The 17092-nt window shown below is 38.0% G+C and overlaps 1 protein-coding gene across 2 annotated transcripts in view; it reads right to left on the reverse strand.

Moving 5' to 3' along the window:
- The window catches only part of snx25 (sorting nexin 25), a 45012-nt gene extending 30949 nt beyond the window's left edge, over positions 1–14063 (reverse strand). The window contains exons 1-3 of one of the 2 annotated variants that reach the window (XM_066648857.1): positions 12678–14057; positions 11356–11440; positions 1389–1605 (exon numbers count right to left, since the gene is read on the reverse strand). In XM_066648857.1, coding sequence (XP_066504954.1) covers positions 1389–1605; positions 11356–11440; positions 12678–12998 — 623 coding nt within the window. In that variant the 5' untranslated portion in view covers positions 12999–14057. Of the gene's footprint in view, positions 1–1388; positions 1606–11355; positions 11441–12677 lie in introns of both variants that reach the window. The other variant, XM_066648859.1, reaches the window with a different exon arrangement.
- Between the last annotated feature and the right edge of the window lie 3029 nt (positions 14064–17092).

The raw sequence follows: 17092 nt of genomic DNA on the forward strand, positions 1-17092 counted from the left end.
AGATGGAAAAAAGTAAATTAGAAATGAAAAGGTTAAGAAGTGAAAATTGACAGAGGAGTAAATAAGAATAAATGGGTTAGACAACAAAAAAAATGTTTATTAAAATATATCCACCATTTTCTCAGGAAGCTTATTATTCACTATTATTATACTATTTATATTTATAATATGTCCAAATAATCTCTCATACAGACATACAAACACACAAAAAATATATAAAATAAAAAAAACAGGAAGAGAGTAAAATAAAAACCTAGCAATCAAAAGAGGGAGAGAGAAACTGAGAAAGATTCAAAATCAGTTAATGGAGGCAGGGGATCAGTTGCTGAAAGACAGAGAAAGGGCAATGAGGACATGATAGGCCACAGTAATACAACATTCTGAGTGCATATGCCCCATATTAATCAATCTAACCCACAACACTGCTATAAAACTAAAACCACCAGGAACAGCTTAGTTCCAGTGTGTCCGCATTAGCGCATTTAAAGTGCACAAGTACGTGTTTTTAGCCTGAAGCTGAAAAGCATTTAACAAGCAAGTCAATGTGAGTGTAGGGTGAATGCTGGTCTGCCAGCAAGTCAACTAAAATCAGGCAAACTGCAACTTGATCAAACTAAGAGTTTGGAACCATTCTGGCTGAACTGCAACTAAATCAACAGCAACATGTCCCCTCCTCATGACATTTCACACACCAGAATATATCCAGCTGAAAATTACTTCAGTGGAAAGAATAACCCATTAATAAAAGACCAAATCAACTTTTGATTTTGGCCTTTATTTGTCCTCTCTACCATCTTTGCCAAATCCTCCACTATATACAGTTACATGAATGGGCTATGTATGGGCTGCAGCCCAGCCTTGTTGACAGAACATTCTGAAGGCTGTACAAATACAATTTACACCTAGCCCAAGGCAAGTGAAGACAGAGTATCTGAGCACTCCTATTAAATCTGATATAAATCAAACTTTCCTTGGAGGAGCCCAGGAAAAAGACGGTGCTGGCTCTTCATACCATCACTGATGAAAAGCTCCTACCTCATAAAAGGACAAGGACCACAGCTTAATTTAAATTACAGAAATGAGAATTTATGAGAATAACATTTATATTCATTTTGTTAATGAAACTGGGTCAAGGCATTCCAGGGGACAGTCTTCTGGATTTCAAAGTACATTAGGCTAAAATGTGGTTTAGTATTTATTCATCAATGTATTACTGAGGCAATATTCAACATTGCAAATAGAAATATTTCCGTATTCAATTTTGCATAAGCCTTCGAGTAAAAAAAGAAAATGTAGCTCATATTAACTATAAACATTTAGAATGAGCATGACTTGTGCAACTGAAAGTCCAGAACATAACAGTAGAACCAGCAGTGTTTTTGACATACCTAGCATTGGCAGCCTTGAGGTCACAGAAATGGGCATGAAGGGTCTTGACAGTGTCGTTGCAAACCACATTCACAACATCCACTTCTGAGAGACGAGCCCTCAGCTGCTTGATCATCTCCCAAAAATCTTCAGAGAGCATCTGATACAGCTGCCCCTCGTCACGACTCAGGGGGGAATACCACGACAAGATATAATCCCTGTAGCAGTAGTCAAAGACTGGAGAAGAGAAAACATTTTATTATGTATTGTGAACATCAAGACCAGCTGATATACCACGCTGTGCCCACAGCTACAAGTGACAACACAGTCAAAATATTATATAAAGAGAAATATGTTTGGTCATAATACTAAAATAATACCAAAATGTGTTTAGAGAGTTTTACTGTTTTTAAATAATATTTCTGTTGCTTGGTGTTTATGGATTATTCAGAACTAAGTTAGATTTTAAAGTAGACATTCATACATGACTAAGGAAATATTGTAAGGTTGCAAAAAAATGTATATTTCATGTATTTTGATGAAAACAGGGATGTATATAGGATATACAGTTTCCCATAACCACATTTAGTATTCTATAAAGTTTATTTTACCTGGATAAACGCATGTAAGTTTTGTGTATGTGAGCATTGTTGACACAGCGTCATGAGTGGTGACATTTAAAATGAGTTTTGGTGTGTGACAGGACAAATCAAGGCAGCCAAGTAAATAATTTTGATTTTAAAACATTATTCAGGTCAGTCATTAATAATGTTAGTGTTCACCCCTGTGGTTATAACACTATATAACATCACAATAAACATGAAGCCACCAACCATTTGAAACTTTGCACAAATCAAGTACAAAATGGCATCTACCCATCATCCCCTCCTCATTAGCAGCCTTACTTCAGTCAAATGAAACAAGTATTTTTTTTGACAAGTTGCACTGTTACTAAAAAGCCAATCATGGAGTGCAGACTACAAGAGTTGCATTTAATTCTAAGGCACCGTATAACCCACACCCAACACTCAAGCTGTACAGATGTCCGTTCATTGACGGAGCCAGAAGTAACAACTAGAGAACAACCTTCACTGGCTGTCTTTTGTTTACCTGCCCACAGCAAATGCTCTTTTACATGTCACTCCAGCTGTCGGGCTGGTCTGATGGCCCTCTGAATCCCTGTTTTCAGCCCCATTGGCTCCAGTTTTAGAGCTACATTAGGCAGAGAAATGGACCTCTAAGAGAGATGCAAACAGCCCGGCACAGGCAGTTTGGGAAGGGCAAAAAATTTAGTTCCAAGTGACAGATGGCACGAGGCTGGTACAATTACAAAGTACATCAGCCACTCAGTAGGAACTCAATTCCTGTGCTCATCTTAAAGCATTTGAAACCCTAGAAACCACACAAAACATTTTTTAAAGGCTGAGACACACATGTTTGACAGTGACCTGTTTTTCTTGCTTTGGTTCTTGCTCAGTAGCTTTTTGACTCACACAATTATCTTGCTTAAGAATCTTCAGTCTTCAGAAACAGCAGTACTAGAATGAGTCACTATGTAGGGTTAAAAATAAAAAAATGAAAAATTAAATACACAAAAATAACAAAATTTCACTCTTATATAATAACAAGTTTTCAACTGGCCAAGAACAATTTGGGATCTGACATTTTCCATTTGTAGATTTGGACTGAGGCTTCCATTTCAAATACTACTACTACTAATAATAACAATAATAATGAATAAAATAATAGAAGTCTATGTCATCATTAGACATCTGTTATATGAGTTTTGTGGCTGCAAAACTAAAGATAAATGCTTCCAAACTAAACATGTCTTGGATGATCATTTGAATTTGTAAAAAAGAAAAATTATGTAAATCTGATCATACAGTAAACCATTCTTTTAAACTGAAGTAAACCTTAAAATGATGTTAATATTCTGCATAAAAAACATTTGTAGTCAAAATATTTCAGAAAAAGTCTTACAATGAGACAGAGACAGAAAGAGAGCCTTGCACATATGGCAAACGCACTCATATCAACCCTCTGCTAATGACGCTGTAGGCCCAATGATGCCCATCATCCAATTAGACAAGGTTAGAGAATGGACACTGGGTTAAACTGGGATCATAGCAGAGGAAGCAGCAGAGTGTGACACCGTGTTCCTGTCCCTGATCAACCTGTGTGATCTGTCAAGCATGAGTTATCTTGAATAGCTAGGAAGCATGTTGACAGAAGTTTTCATTTATGATTGGTATGTAAACAAAGTTATACACTTTTTTGTCTGTATTGTTTTGTACGGTCTGTCTGTCTGCACTAGTACTTGTGTTGCACCATGGTGCCAGAGGTATGTTGTTTGTTTCACTGTGTACTCTGTATATAGTTGAAATAACATTAAAGACTCTTGAATCTTAAATCTAAAGCCCACAAATAAGACAAACATGAAAGTGAAACTGAGCAAAATGCTCCATGTGTTCTAAACTGATTTATTTTTTAATTCATTCATTATCTGTAAGCGTTTATCCAGTTCAAGGTCACGGTGGGTCCAGAGCCTACCTGAAATCACTGGGTGCAAGGCAGGAATACACCCTGGAGGGGGCGCCAGTCGTTCACAGGGCAACACACACTCACACATACGGACACTTTTGAGTCGCCAATCCACCTACTTTGTGTTTTTGGACTGTGGTAGGAAGCCGGAGCACCCGGAGGAAACCCACACAGACACAGGGAGAACACACCACACTCCTCACAGACAGTCACCCGGAGGAAACCAACGCAGACACAGGGAGAACACACCAACTCCTCACAGACAGTCACCAGGAGCAGGACTCAAACCCACAACTTCCAGGTCCCTGGAGCTGTGTGACTGTGACACTACCTGCTGCTCCACCGTGCCACCTAAAGTGATTTATTTTAAACACTTCAAAAAGAGAACAAATAAATATATTACACAGTATGAATCTGAGCCTAGGAGCAAATGCAGAAGGCCTGTGTAACTCATCCTCTCCAAAACTCTTCTTTTTTGCACTTAATGCAAACACTCAGTGGTGTCAACAAGTCAGCCTGCATCACTGAGCATGTGCCATCTGCTGCCTTCACCACGATTGATAAACAAATACAAGTGAATTTCAGCAAAGGTAGGATTCCATATCATGAGATGAGGACAACTGTTTAAAAAAACAGCAAGGATTCACATTTAGGATTCAGGTTTATTATATATTACAGTTTTATATATATTTGATTAATAGGGATGAGTTGTTACAGATGTAATCAATAACCAGAAGGGGTTTTTTGCAGTATTCCCAAACCAAAAAGTCTATATGTAATCACTATAGCACACCAGTTTCTCATGCTTTCATGCTTTTAGCCTCAAAGGTCTCACACATTCAACAGTGATGCCTTGTCCTATGCACTGGGATTTCTCTGGATTCTGAGTCTTTCATAACATTATGTAGTGTAGGTGGTGAAAATCTGCAATATTCTTTTGAGAATTTTTTATTTTTTATTTTAAACCAATTCCTTTACAAATTTAGGAACACAGCTGTGACCACAGCCCACCTTTGCTTCTTGTGAAGTTGCAAAATTATCTCACTGAAATATACTATAATCTTCTCAGTGTTATTTTGTCACATATCCGTTTTATTTAATGTGTTGCAAGCATCAAATTATAAATTATGTGAATGTGTGTTTAATTTTTTTTGAATGTGTATATATACACACATTCGAGTTGGTTAGCCAAAACCTTGGAAATGTTGCCTTTTGACCTCTGCAACCTGTGTTTGTAGATTCTTCCTCTCCTTTTGTTTACAGTATTATACATGACAGTAAAGAATGATTAGAACAAGATGGACATAAAAGAGTGATTCAACTTTTGGAGGTAAAAAAAAAAATAAAGAAAAAAAGCTTCTTGGCCACAAGGTGCCTCATATAATGATAAATATATGAGGAAAATTGTCTATTGAATTATTAAAGTTGGACCCGTTTTGTGGAATACCAAATACACCAAACCCACAAACTGTGTACACACTCTGTGTTTCTCTCCCTCTTCTTGTTAATCAGATTCTTGCACTATGCATGTATCAACGGGAGCATCAAATGACTGAAAGCTCCAACTGCTATCTCTCCCCTCTGTTATTAGTCACAGTGATAACCGGAGGTATATGATCACAGCATGGCTGGATGTCGTTTGTATTCTACTGGAAAAAGGCACTGTAATAAAGTCATGTTATGGTCAGCGGTTTACATATTTAGCCAACATTTGTGGTAATTACACTCTTAACACCATCCTTAACTGAAGAAAAAATCAGACTGTAAAATGAGCCCATTCAAATTTCACTGACTTTTGTAATTCATCAATTTTATTTTTTATTTTTTTCCACTCTACAAACTCTGGTATGAGTGTGTTCAAATTTAAGTGTAACAGTGTATCAAGAAGAAACAGAATTAATTTGCATTGAGATAATCAAAAATATCAACTGCTTTGCAACCAATGATTCCAGTTAGGATCCGGACACACTGCGACCCTGAATTGGAAAAGCGGTTACAGACAATGAACGAGTGAAAAAATATTAACTGAATATATAAAACTATAATAAATGCAAAAATCACAATCAGTACAAAAGCGGATTAGATAATAGATACATGGACAAGTGGTGTTCAGTGAATTCTCTGTATATGTATGAAGTAAAACACATGAAATATTACATTTTCATTTGTCTAGGTAATGACATTGAACTTCTAATCATTTGTTAGATTTCAATTCCCTGAAAGAAAAAAAAAATATCACTTACTACTATCATCAAAAAAAAAAACGCTTTTCACTGAAACATCTTCTTAATGTCTTGGAATCCTCAGTCCCGCACAGCACAATGCTCAAATGCACGTACTTGTGTTAATTAGAATGGTTTAAAACTAATAATTAAAATGAGCTCATGGTTGTTTTATACACCTTCAGAAAGTGTATAAAAAAAATAAACTAATGTTGCATCTACTCCACATCCCATCTATAAACATATTACAATTATTTTATACTACGAGTAAAGGTGGTAAGTTTGCTTTATTTCATATTTTTCAATTTGTAATTTTACTAATTCTAATTTTAACACTACTAAGTTCCTCAGCAAGGAGAGCGGTACACTCTAGAAGAGTGGCTCACATCCCTCTTAATTTTGCCTTTTCGTTGGCTCATTGCCAAAACATCTGCACAAATGAGGGTGTAGTAATTGAAATGTGAGTTCATGCGCTTCATATGTTTCACCCACTGTGCTTAAATCTCCAGTGGTTTCCATACTATACATATTTAAATCAGACAATAAATGGTTTGTATCTCTAGCTGGAAGAACCATAACTGAGAATTAGAGGCATTCACCAACAGCGTGCTAAAGTTGAGTGATAGAAACAAATCAGTGTTCTGATTGGTTAAACAAACCTCGCAATCTTACTGGTCCATTAATTGGCTGTCAAAACAGGGTCAACTGCAAAAAGTGATTCAGACAAGCAGCAGTTAAGGTAAATGTGTGGATTTTTTCCACCACATTGAAAAACTTCCACTGTCACATGTAGAACCTCAAAAATGTGCTCTGGCGCATTTTAAGCCATTTGAGAAGGTACTGATTCACACAAAATTTGATTTACAAATGCAAATAAGCCAATATTAACACTAGAGATGACAGGGATAACAGAAGATAGTACTTTTATTAAGTTAATGTCTACACAAAGCATATTCTTCTCAGTAAATGATGTATTATTATTCTAGTTTGCCAAAATATGATTGATAACAGATACATACCTTCGGATTGTTTCTGGATCTAGCTGTTGTGGGCTAAAAAAGTAGCTCTTTAAATGAAGCACTACCTCTACTGCATGTCCTTAGCAATTTGGTCATATTAAAGCACTTGTGTTTTATTGACAAAAAATACCTAGGCTACTTATTTGCATTTACAGGCAAAACAATCACACCTTATTGTACAATTTAAACTCAGTAGTACTTCAATAGATTTACTAAACATTAGCTTTCAGTAGCTGAACACTGGAATCTGGAACAGAGTATTCGAGTGTTTGTACACACGTGCGTAGTGACAAAAACACTAAAACAGGATTTCCTCACAAACAGCTCCACACTACACCACAATAACAGAAAGTTCTGTGCCAAAGACCTATTTTCTCCACAGAGCAGATGATCCTGTTACATTCAGACATTCTGTTCACGTATGGGAAATACATACAAAACAGAATACAATATAATTTAATGTTCCCTTTTGCAAAAATGTAATATAAATATTTTATATTACACAATACAATTAGTACATATGCTCACTCTCGCATAAATAACAAACAAGGACATTTAATTAAACCTTCAAACAAGTAAAGAAGACAAAGTATAGTGCCATACAAGGCATATAGACCTGCTTTACCCTACTCATTCATTCATTGTCTGTAACCGCTTATCCATTTCAGGATCGTGGTGAGTCCGGAGCCTACCCGGAATCACTGGGCACAAGGCAGGAACTCACCCTGGAGGGGGCGCCAGTCCTTCACATGGCGACACACCCTCACACCTATGAACACTATAGAGTACCACAGCACCAAAGCATCATATTTTCTCCCTTTCAAACTCTTCATTAAAAGATGTATTATCATCTCTTAAACCATGTGCATGGACAGTTCTTCCACGTTAAACAAAACATGAGCTTTTGTTATAATTAGTGGTATTCTATGCCTTGGGCTTGCTCAACCTATACTTCATTTAAAGTTATTCACATTTGTAAATTTTATCACACAGAAAATCCAGGTTTTTCTTGATATCGGTCCTTTAATATGATCTGGTTTAATGCTGCTGCACATTAGTTGGTGAGAGGTCATTTGGTGGTGGAAGGGAGCAAAGTCTGCATGTGTTAATGTAAACACAGAGTCATCTGTGCTGTTCAACACATCATGCTTTAGTCGGGATCAACAGGCCTCTGTTGCTGACTACAAGGCTTGATTGAACGCATACTAGGGCACAACCTCACAACACAAATGACGTTAACTTAGGTTTTTAAACTCAACCATGTGCTTTGCTGAAAGTTAAGCCTGTGTAAGCCAGCTCTGAGTAATAATCTTAGACTATACAGCTCATGGCACCACGGTGCATGCAGTAATATTTCACTACCAGAATAAGCTGCAGTATGAGCATGCATTTCACTTTCATATTGCAGAAGCATTCCACTCAAAAGGACATCAATGAACTCAGTTATCAACTGCACAGTATAACCACTAAATATGCAGTGACACACACCACAATTAGTTTATCATACACAGGTCAAAGGTCCAAATACCATGCACCTGCCTCAATGAAACTGAGTTATACATTATATTATCAGATCAGGGTGTCACATTTTCAAATTTAACCACTGGAAAACTTTATAGTGAACATTTTCGAGTGCATTAGCACATTACTTTAGGGATCTGGAAAAACCCACAAAGTGTAAAATATATATATTTTTTATTTTTGGTTGTGTTTTTTCCCCCTTACCTCCCTAGGTTTGAAAACCCAATAAAATGAGTCTTTCAAATGTTGTGCTGCATTTTACGTAAATGGCAGGGACTTCAGTGCTATCATGCCTCCTCATATCAATCAATTTATATGAGGGCACAAAGACACAAAAACAAACTGAGCAAAACAAACAACGAGAACAGATAAATAAGTGTAATGATTAAACCTGGAGAAATGAGAACAGATAAAATGAGTACAAAGAAATAACCAGTGCTTTTGCTCCATATGCCACACTCCTGGGCACCCTGCCTTTACGGTAAACCAAGGCTCATTCTCAACAAGCAATGAAACCAGTCATTGTGAGGAGGGTTGATTTGACAGGGTGAAGTGTGGTGTTGTTTGATCCTCGCAATATTTTAACCAAAGCTTGTCACAGACATTCCAAAAAAACCCAAAGAACTGTGTTTACTTTTGGAAACTAAGGGTTATAATATGAATAATTATAATTAGTGAGGTTCATTAATTTATTTCCTAAAATATGTTGTTTTCAGAATGACACATTTAGCCAAATATCAAAATGATGGCAGATCCTTGACTGGAGAATTACAACCACACAGCACCAAGGCTGTAATAGAACGAGAGTAGAATAAGTTTGGTGATGTTTTTCTTACAATGGTGTCTGGGAGCTTGTATTCATTGATGGAATTATAATATCATGGCCTTTTTTTGCATATAAACCTACAAACCTGGAAAAAAAGTTTTAAAATAACACCGATCTAAAGCAAATCATCTGTGTGCTTTTACCAAAAGAAAATTATTCTTGGACATTAATATTTAAATTAAATTTTTATAAGTATTGCATTTTAAGTATGACACAATACAAATGTATGGTTCTGCTTCCAGCTTTAAGCAAAATAACAAGTAGTGTATTAATTCACACATTAAATTAATCTTTTCCATCGTTCAGCTGATAGTGAGATCAAGTAATAAATTAATTCATTAAATGTCTGTAACTGCTAATCCAGTTCAGGGTTGCGTACCTACCGAAAATCACTGGGCACAAAGCAGGAACACACCCTGGAGGGGGCGCCAGTCCTTCTCAGGGTGAAACACATTCACACATTCACATCTACAGACACTTGAGTCGCCTATTCACCTACCGACGTGTGTTTTTGGACCATGGGAAGTAAAATTCGGAGCACACGGAGGAAACCCACGTGGGGAGAACACACCAAACTCCTCACAGACAGTCACCTGGAGTGAGACTTGAACCCACAACCCTAGGATCATGAAGCTGTGTGACTGCGACACTACCTGCTGCGCCAATTAGTGTTTTGCACCAGTCATCAGACCACAGAGTTCAGTCAAAGCATGCTTTCTTCAAAAACGTACCACACACCAATTCAAGTGGACTGAAGTGATTTCAAGAGAACAAACAATCGAAAATTATAGCAAAAGAGTACATGAAAAATTTAAATAAGAAAAACCAGCCCCTAAAATGAGTTGTATACTAGGTACACATAACCAGTGGCATGTGTTGTAATCTCATTTCCCCACAACATGAAAAAAAGAAAAAACACAAGAAAACAAAGGCCCAGGCAGCGGAAACATGCACCATAGGAGGTCATGGTGCCTGAGCTCAGCAGCCAAAAATACCCCAGGCTGGCTTAAGATGTGCCCCGCACTTCAGACACTATTACAAGTCCAGAAAAGCTATAGAAAATAAAAAAATGATTCATACCTTCTTTATAAACAGAACAACAGACTGTTCACAGTGACCAGAAGCCATATTCTGTTACTGAATAAGCTTTTATTTTGGAACATATAGGTTTAGATGTGAACTGTAGTAAACTTAACTCAAGTCATTTGCACTGTGTGAAGCTAGAAATACACAATAGGAGTTCAAAACTTTCATGCATGCAAGGAAAGGTTCAGTGGGCTAATGCAGTAGTGTGTGAATAGAGGAATTCAGGGAGACAAAGGGCAAAGACCTCCAGGTCCAATTGTGAGCTGGGCAGCTGTGATTCATACAATGTTTACTAAAACTTGTTTCAATCCAAAGTAAATTTGTTAAAATAATGAAAAATGTGTCTTCCGGACTTATGATGTTTGTTCCTTTCTCATTCGCTCTGTGTCTGTGTCATGACACCCCTATCCATTACACAGTGACAGCTTAGGCTGATGGAATTTGACATTAAATTTGTTCACAACTATCTTCCAGCCTTTGAAATGACAGCATCTGCTGAAGATGGATTTGCAATAAGAGTCTCCGCTCTGCTGTTTTTCTCCTTATAGTGCTTTGTTATCTAACTAGGCTGACATGGCCACAAGACAGAATGACAATATTTTTAGAGCCTCTGCATATCTAAAGGGTGTGATTCATACGGCCTCAGCTCTGGGTTTACTTTGTCAGTGTCAACATAAGCCCAATGTGTAATTTACATTAATTTTATCAGTGGTCCAATGAACATTATTAGAATTCTCTACACTCCTTGTGAATCGATTCAGCAACCCACCTTCTTTAAGGGCTTTATCCATATTGTGCGACACAACCACTCGTCTGGTCTGTGCAGAGTCCAGCAGTGGAACAGAGAACCTTCCCTTTTAAAGCAGAGGATGGAGAAAAAGATGTTACATGCACTATGAACAGCACGACAACAAATACAATAAAACTGTTACTGTTTTCACAATAAACTTATAAAACTATTAACATAAGAGCAAGCCAGTCCAACTGTAAACAGAGATTTTTTTTTCTTTAATCAAAATGGAGGCAACTGAGGCTAAGTGTTTAAGACCACCTAATTGGTTAAAACATGTGAAAGTAGTAACATATGGTATAAAAATAATCTCCCAAAAAGCATAGAGCTACATCTAGTTTCTGTCTAAAAATGAACTATAAAATGATAAATGACATCACGTTTGGGCTATTGTGTGAATTGTGAGTGACTGCACAAACATATGTATTGAAAAACAACATAAATATGTTCACATGACCTTAATTGGCTTAATACCCGTTTTTCTGTCCAAACAAGCCCCAAAAATAAATAAAGTCATATTAACACATTTATGGAGATGATTTTAAGAGAGCATGTTAACACAACTGTTCCTAATTCACATAATAACATAAAGACGTGATATTATCTACCTGTTAATGCTTGTTGTTATGCAAGTTCATTTTAAATCAGAAACTTAATGCAGATATAGTCATAGTTAAAAACATACCAATCTGCCAATATCTGATTTTTTTGTTTTGTTTTGTTTTGTTTAACGCTGGACCAATTTAAAAGTGCTTAATCGGAGGGTGTGTATTATAAGCAAAAACTCTAATTATGCTTTGCTTCATACTGGAACAGCTCAGGTCAAGCTTGTGTTCAGGCCAATACATTTCAACATGAGAAATATTTGGACCAGTTGGGTTTATTTTTGATTATTTTTTTTTTGGGTCACAGCAAAGAAAATTAGCCCAATTTTAAAATATTAACGCATATACTGTAGTCTTAATCTACTAAGAAGATGGACACATTTTACAAATGTGGTATAGTTCAGCACTAAGTACATCCTCTGTTATTCCAATACCATTACTACAGTGATGAACAAGACCTCGTGGACTTGGGTTGACCGTGTGTAAACAGACTGAGCCAATACAAAAGCTTCATATTTTGTTGTTTACCTTGAATACATTTTTCACAGATATTCTCCGGCCCCTAGAGGTAAATTAATGATTCCATTACTGACAGTGTGTGCTTGATTTGACTTTAATTTGCAGGTATTGTTGTAGGGCAGTGGGGCCTGGATCCAGACACAGAAACAATGTAAAGCCACTCAAAAGCTTCCTTACCATCAGTCTGTCCAACAGGTTCGGCGACTGTCTCTTTGAGGTGCGGAATCGGCTAATTTTGATGGGGCTCCTCTTGGCGAGTAAGCCAAAGCAGCCCAGGAGGAAGCAAAACAAAGTAAAGGACACAGAAATTGACAGCTTGAGGAAAAACGCCGCTAGGCTGAGACCTCCGAAGCCGAGCTGCAGAAGCACTGCCGCCGCCGCGATGCCGAGCGTGAGCGCCGGTAAGACTCGCGACGGAGAGCCGACGGGAGACCCGGAACTCGATATGGGGGCTTCAGCATTTCCCCCGACACCGCTGCTGCTGCCATCAGCCTGCATGCTGCTGGAAAGGGCATGTCCACACGGCACACTTTATTCCCCTCGAGTTTGTCCGCTTTTCATTCCTTCGCTCCACTTTGCTGGCGCGGAAAATCTAAGTTACCCCCGGCTCCAAATGTCTTTCATGGCGGAGACAAGAGGAGGCGAACCTCCCAGCATCGTTTTTATTTCTGAACTCTTGCGAAGAAAAATACGAGCCGCTGGGCCGGGCTACTTCTCCCAGTGCTGTTAACCTCAACGACGACTGGCTGCGGTCAACAAACGCGACTAGCTTGCTAGCTGGCTAACCTCCATGGATAGCAAGCTACTTAGAGCCGCTAAGTCGAGTGACTGCATATGGAGCGAGTGAGCGAAGGAAATTTAAGTCCTCTCGCCACCTGCACCTCTTCCGTTAAACCTAGCGAACGTAAGGGTACTCTAAGATTCGAGAAGTCATATAAACTCCAAACACGTATCCTTATTGTCAGCATTTGTTATAATTACGAGAGGTTAAATGATTATATCGTGTGGAACTGAAAAAGTTCCACAAAAACAGGCTCCAGTTGTTGACCTTACTGGTAGGAATTTGCATCAGTGCGGTACAGGGAAAGGTTACAGAACACGAGCACTTTGGCTGGCTGTAGAATGATTAGGCTAAATAGTGCTAAATCACAAACGGGTGAATGAGCAGTATAGTGGCGTGTCTTTAATAGTTTAACACAGGCAGACATGCTGTAAACCTAGCAGTGTCGACGGTGCTAATGGGGTAAAGACGTAGGCGGGAACGTTATTGAGAGACGACCGCGAACTCCACCTTAAACACTGACCTAACCTTATGAATGTAAACAGCGGTAGAACGCTCGTAGGTTGCTATAACGACACTCCCATCCTCGTCAGCTCCGCACAGCGCCAGTATCCGCTTCAACCGCTACAAGCCTTCATCCACACTGTGTGCTGCTGGATGACTTTCCAGAGAGAGGCGTCAGATCCGCGCATTCTGTTTACAGAGCGTTTGTCGTAACCCACACGCAAAACCATGTCCCAAAACGAGCTGAAACTGCCCCATGTAATTTCACTCCTGTGTTTTTAGCCACTCTCGGGCCATTCGGGGGCGGAGACACTGATTCAGCTCACGCACGCGAAACGTCTCGACAAATCAGCGAGCAGCGCGCGTCTGACGTCACGGGCCGGTGGTTAAACTGCTGTGAACACCCTTAGCAGCCGGTGGAGATACGAGGAGACAACATTCCGGAGAACAGCAGTAGACTCTACACCGATCAGCCATATTTTTTAAAATGACTTGCTTGTTTCTACACGCACTGCCAATTTTATCAGCTCCACTGACCATATAGTTGCACTTTGTAGTTATACATTTACAGACTGTAGACAATATGATGCTCTCCATAATTTGTTTGTATCTTTAATGGTCAGAACCTCAACAGTACAGTACAACCCCAGAGCTTCCTTTGGCTGGTGTAAAGTGACGCTGACGTGGTTGTTGTGGTGTGTTATTGTGTGTGGTTCTGGTTAAGTGGATCAAACACATCGGTGATGCTGGAGTTTTAACATCCCCCAATGTCAATAGTGGACTGAGAATTGTCCACCAGCCAAAGACATCCCGTCAACAGCGTCCTCTGGGCAGTTGCTTGTAACCCATGATGAAGCACTAGAGGATGACTAACACAAACTGTACAGCAACAGATGAGCTACTGGCTTTGCATATACAAAGATGTGCATAGTACAGGGTGGGCCATTTATATGGATACACCTTAATAAAATGGGAATGGCTGGTGATATTAGCTTCCTGTTTGTGGCACATTAGTATATGGGAGGTGGGAAACTTTTCAAGATTGGTGGTGACCATGGTGGCCATTTTGAAGTCAGCCATTTTGGATCCAACTATTTTTTTTTCCAATGGGAAGAGGGTCATGTGACACATCAGACTTATTGGGAATTTCACAAGAAAAACAATGGTGTGCTTGGTTTTAACATAACTTTATACTTTCATGAGTTATTTACTAGTTTCTGACCACTTATAACATGTGTTCAAAGTGCTACCATTGTGTTGGATTGTCAATGCAACCCTCTTCTCCCACCTTGTAGAGTGAACGGTGCATGGGTACAATGTTTGAAACCTCCAGCAGCAATGCTGTGTCTGATCCATTTGTTTCAGCGCAACACACACTGACATACCAGCACTAAGTCAGTTACAGTGAAGCACTGAGAATAATCCACCAGCCAAATAATACCTACACTGTAATGGTAATAGGAAGATCCTGACCATTGAAGAGCAGGCAACGGATTACAGTCTGTAATTGCAGAACTATAAAGTATGGATATTGGAACTGATAAAATGCATATGTGAATATGAATAAAATGAAACACTGATTAGCCAGCTAACAGAGAACGTTCCCACAACTTTGGCTAACATTATGTAAAAGTTATCATAATGTTAGAAGCAAACATTCTTACAGTGATGTCAAAGGAACGTTCCATAAAAGTTACTTGACCTTCTTCTAAGTTCTTCTAATGTTAGTCTGAAACATTCCAAATGAAAGCTACATGAACATTCTTTTAACATTTTTTTTATATAAATAGTCTAAAGGAGTATATGTATGGTTTTTTTGTAGGCACATATATTAGGAAAGAGTCACCTGTTTTACATCAGTGTTTGAGATTAAGGTACACCATTGAAAGATGTGGATCCTTTGATTGTGTTCAACAAAATGAAATTTTTTGTTTTATTATATTTAATTCAATAATATATTTAAGATAATCTCTTATTTTTTATGTTTTACTTACTTTATCTTTTACTTTTTCCTAACTTTTACAAACTGAAATTTCATAACAACTGCATGAAAAACTGCTGTTTGGAGAAATAACATGTTTTCCACAGTACAGCCTATTTTGCATACAGTTGCCAAAGTTACAGAGTTGGATGGAGCCAGTTTTGTCCAGTTTTCCAGATGGGTCTGCTCTACTGACAAGGTAAGATATGAGGAATAAAATACGCTACTTTGTGGTTCATCTTTTACGGATTCGCTACTTCGCGGGTTTTTTCAAGGGGGCTTATGGCCGCTATATCGTGGATATTGAGGGAAAATCTAGGAAAAAGGTAAGTATTTCTTATGTACAGTACATGTATTTTTCATGTCCACATCCGAGTGAAATTTACTTACACTAAATCACAGCTTAGGAATTACTCTATTAAAGAAACTGGTAGGATATCACATGTAGTTCCAGCTGAAAAACATTATAGAATAACTGTTTAATGCAAAGGGTGGGTTGTTAACAGCACAGGGAGGGTTTTAAAAGTCCAAATACTCGTTAAATTCATAAAACAATATATTTCCTCGCGTTGGAACAGGGGCAATAAAACACTGGGAATTTGTCCAACTTTTGGAATGTGTTGCAGACCTCAAATTCAAATTCAAGTGAATATTTGCAAATAAAAAAACTATAAAGTTTATCTGTTTGAACATTAAATATCTTGTCTTTGTAGGGTATTCAACTGAATATAGGTTAAAAAGGATGATTGGCGAATCATTGTATTTTGTTTTTTATTTATATTTTACACTACGTCAAAACTTCATTGGAATTGGGGTTGTGTGTAAAGCATCCGAGTATGCTGAAATAATAATAATAATAATAATAATAAATTGGGATCCATTAAACATGTGTTTTGTTATAGCACCTTCAGATCTCAAAACAATGTCTCAGGCAGTACATTTGATATAAAATCAGACATTTTTCTGGTTCCTGTCAGCACCACTGAACTCGGAACAGTTTACAATTACTGGCTCTGAAATATAGCTTATCTTATTAATCTTAAATTCAACCAATGGAATTCCAAATATCAGTCAAGTTCCTCTTTAAAAAGGTGGATTTTACATTTCTGTGTCTAACCACTGCCCTTGGAAAGACCCTGTTCTAGGCCTTGAGCTCTTAGCTTGTGGATTGGAGTTATAGTAAGTGACATTGGTTTAGATAAGGCAGTAAACTCTGATATTTTCACAATAATGAGAGCATTTTATGAGCTGAAATGAACGAGTCTAGCAGCACAGACCAGCTCATTGCTTCACCATCACCATAATTGTGTGTTTGAAGACTTGGGA

This window comes from Hoplias malabaricus, chromosome 17, assembly GCF_029633855.1.
Source record: "Hoplias malabaricus isolate fHopMal1 chromosome 17, fHopMal1.hap1, whole genome shotgun sequence".
NCBI classification, from domain to species: domain Eukaryota; kingdom Metazoa; phylum Chordata; class Actinopteri; order Characiformes; family Erythrinidae; genus Hoplias; species Hoplias malabaricus.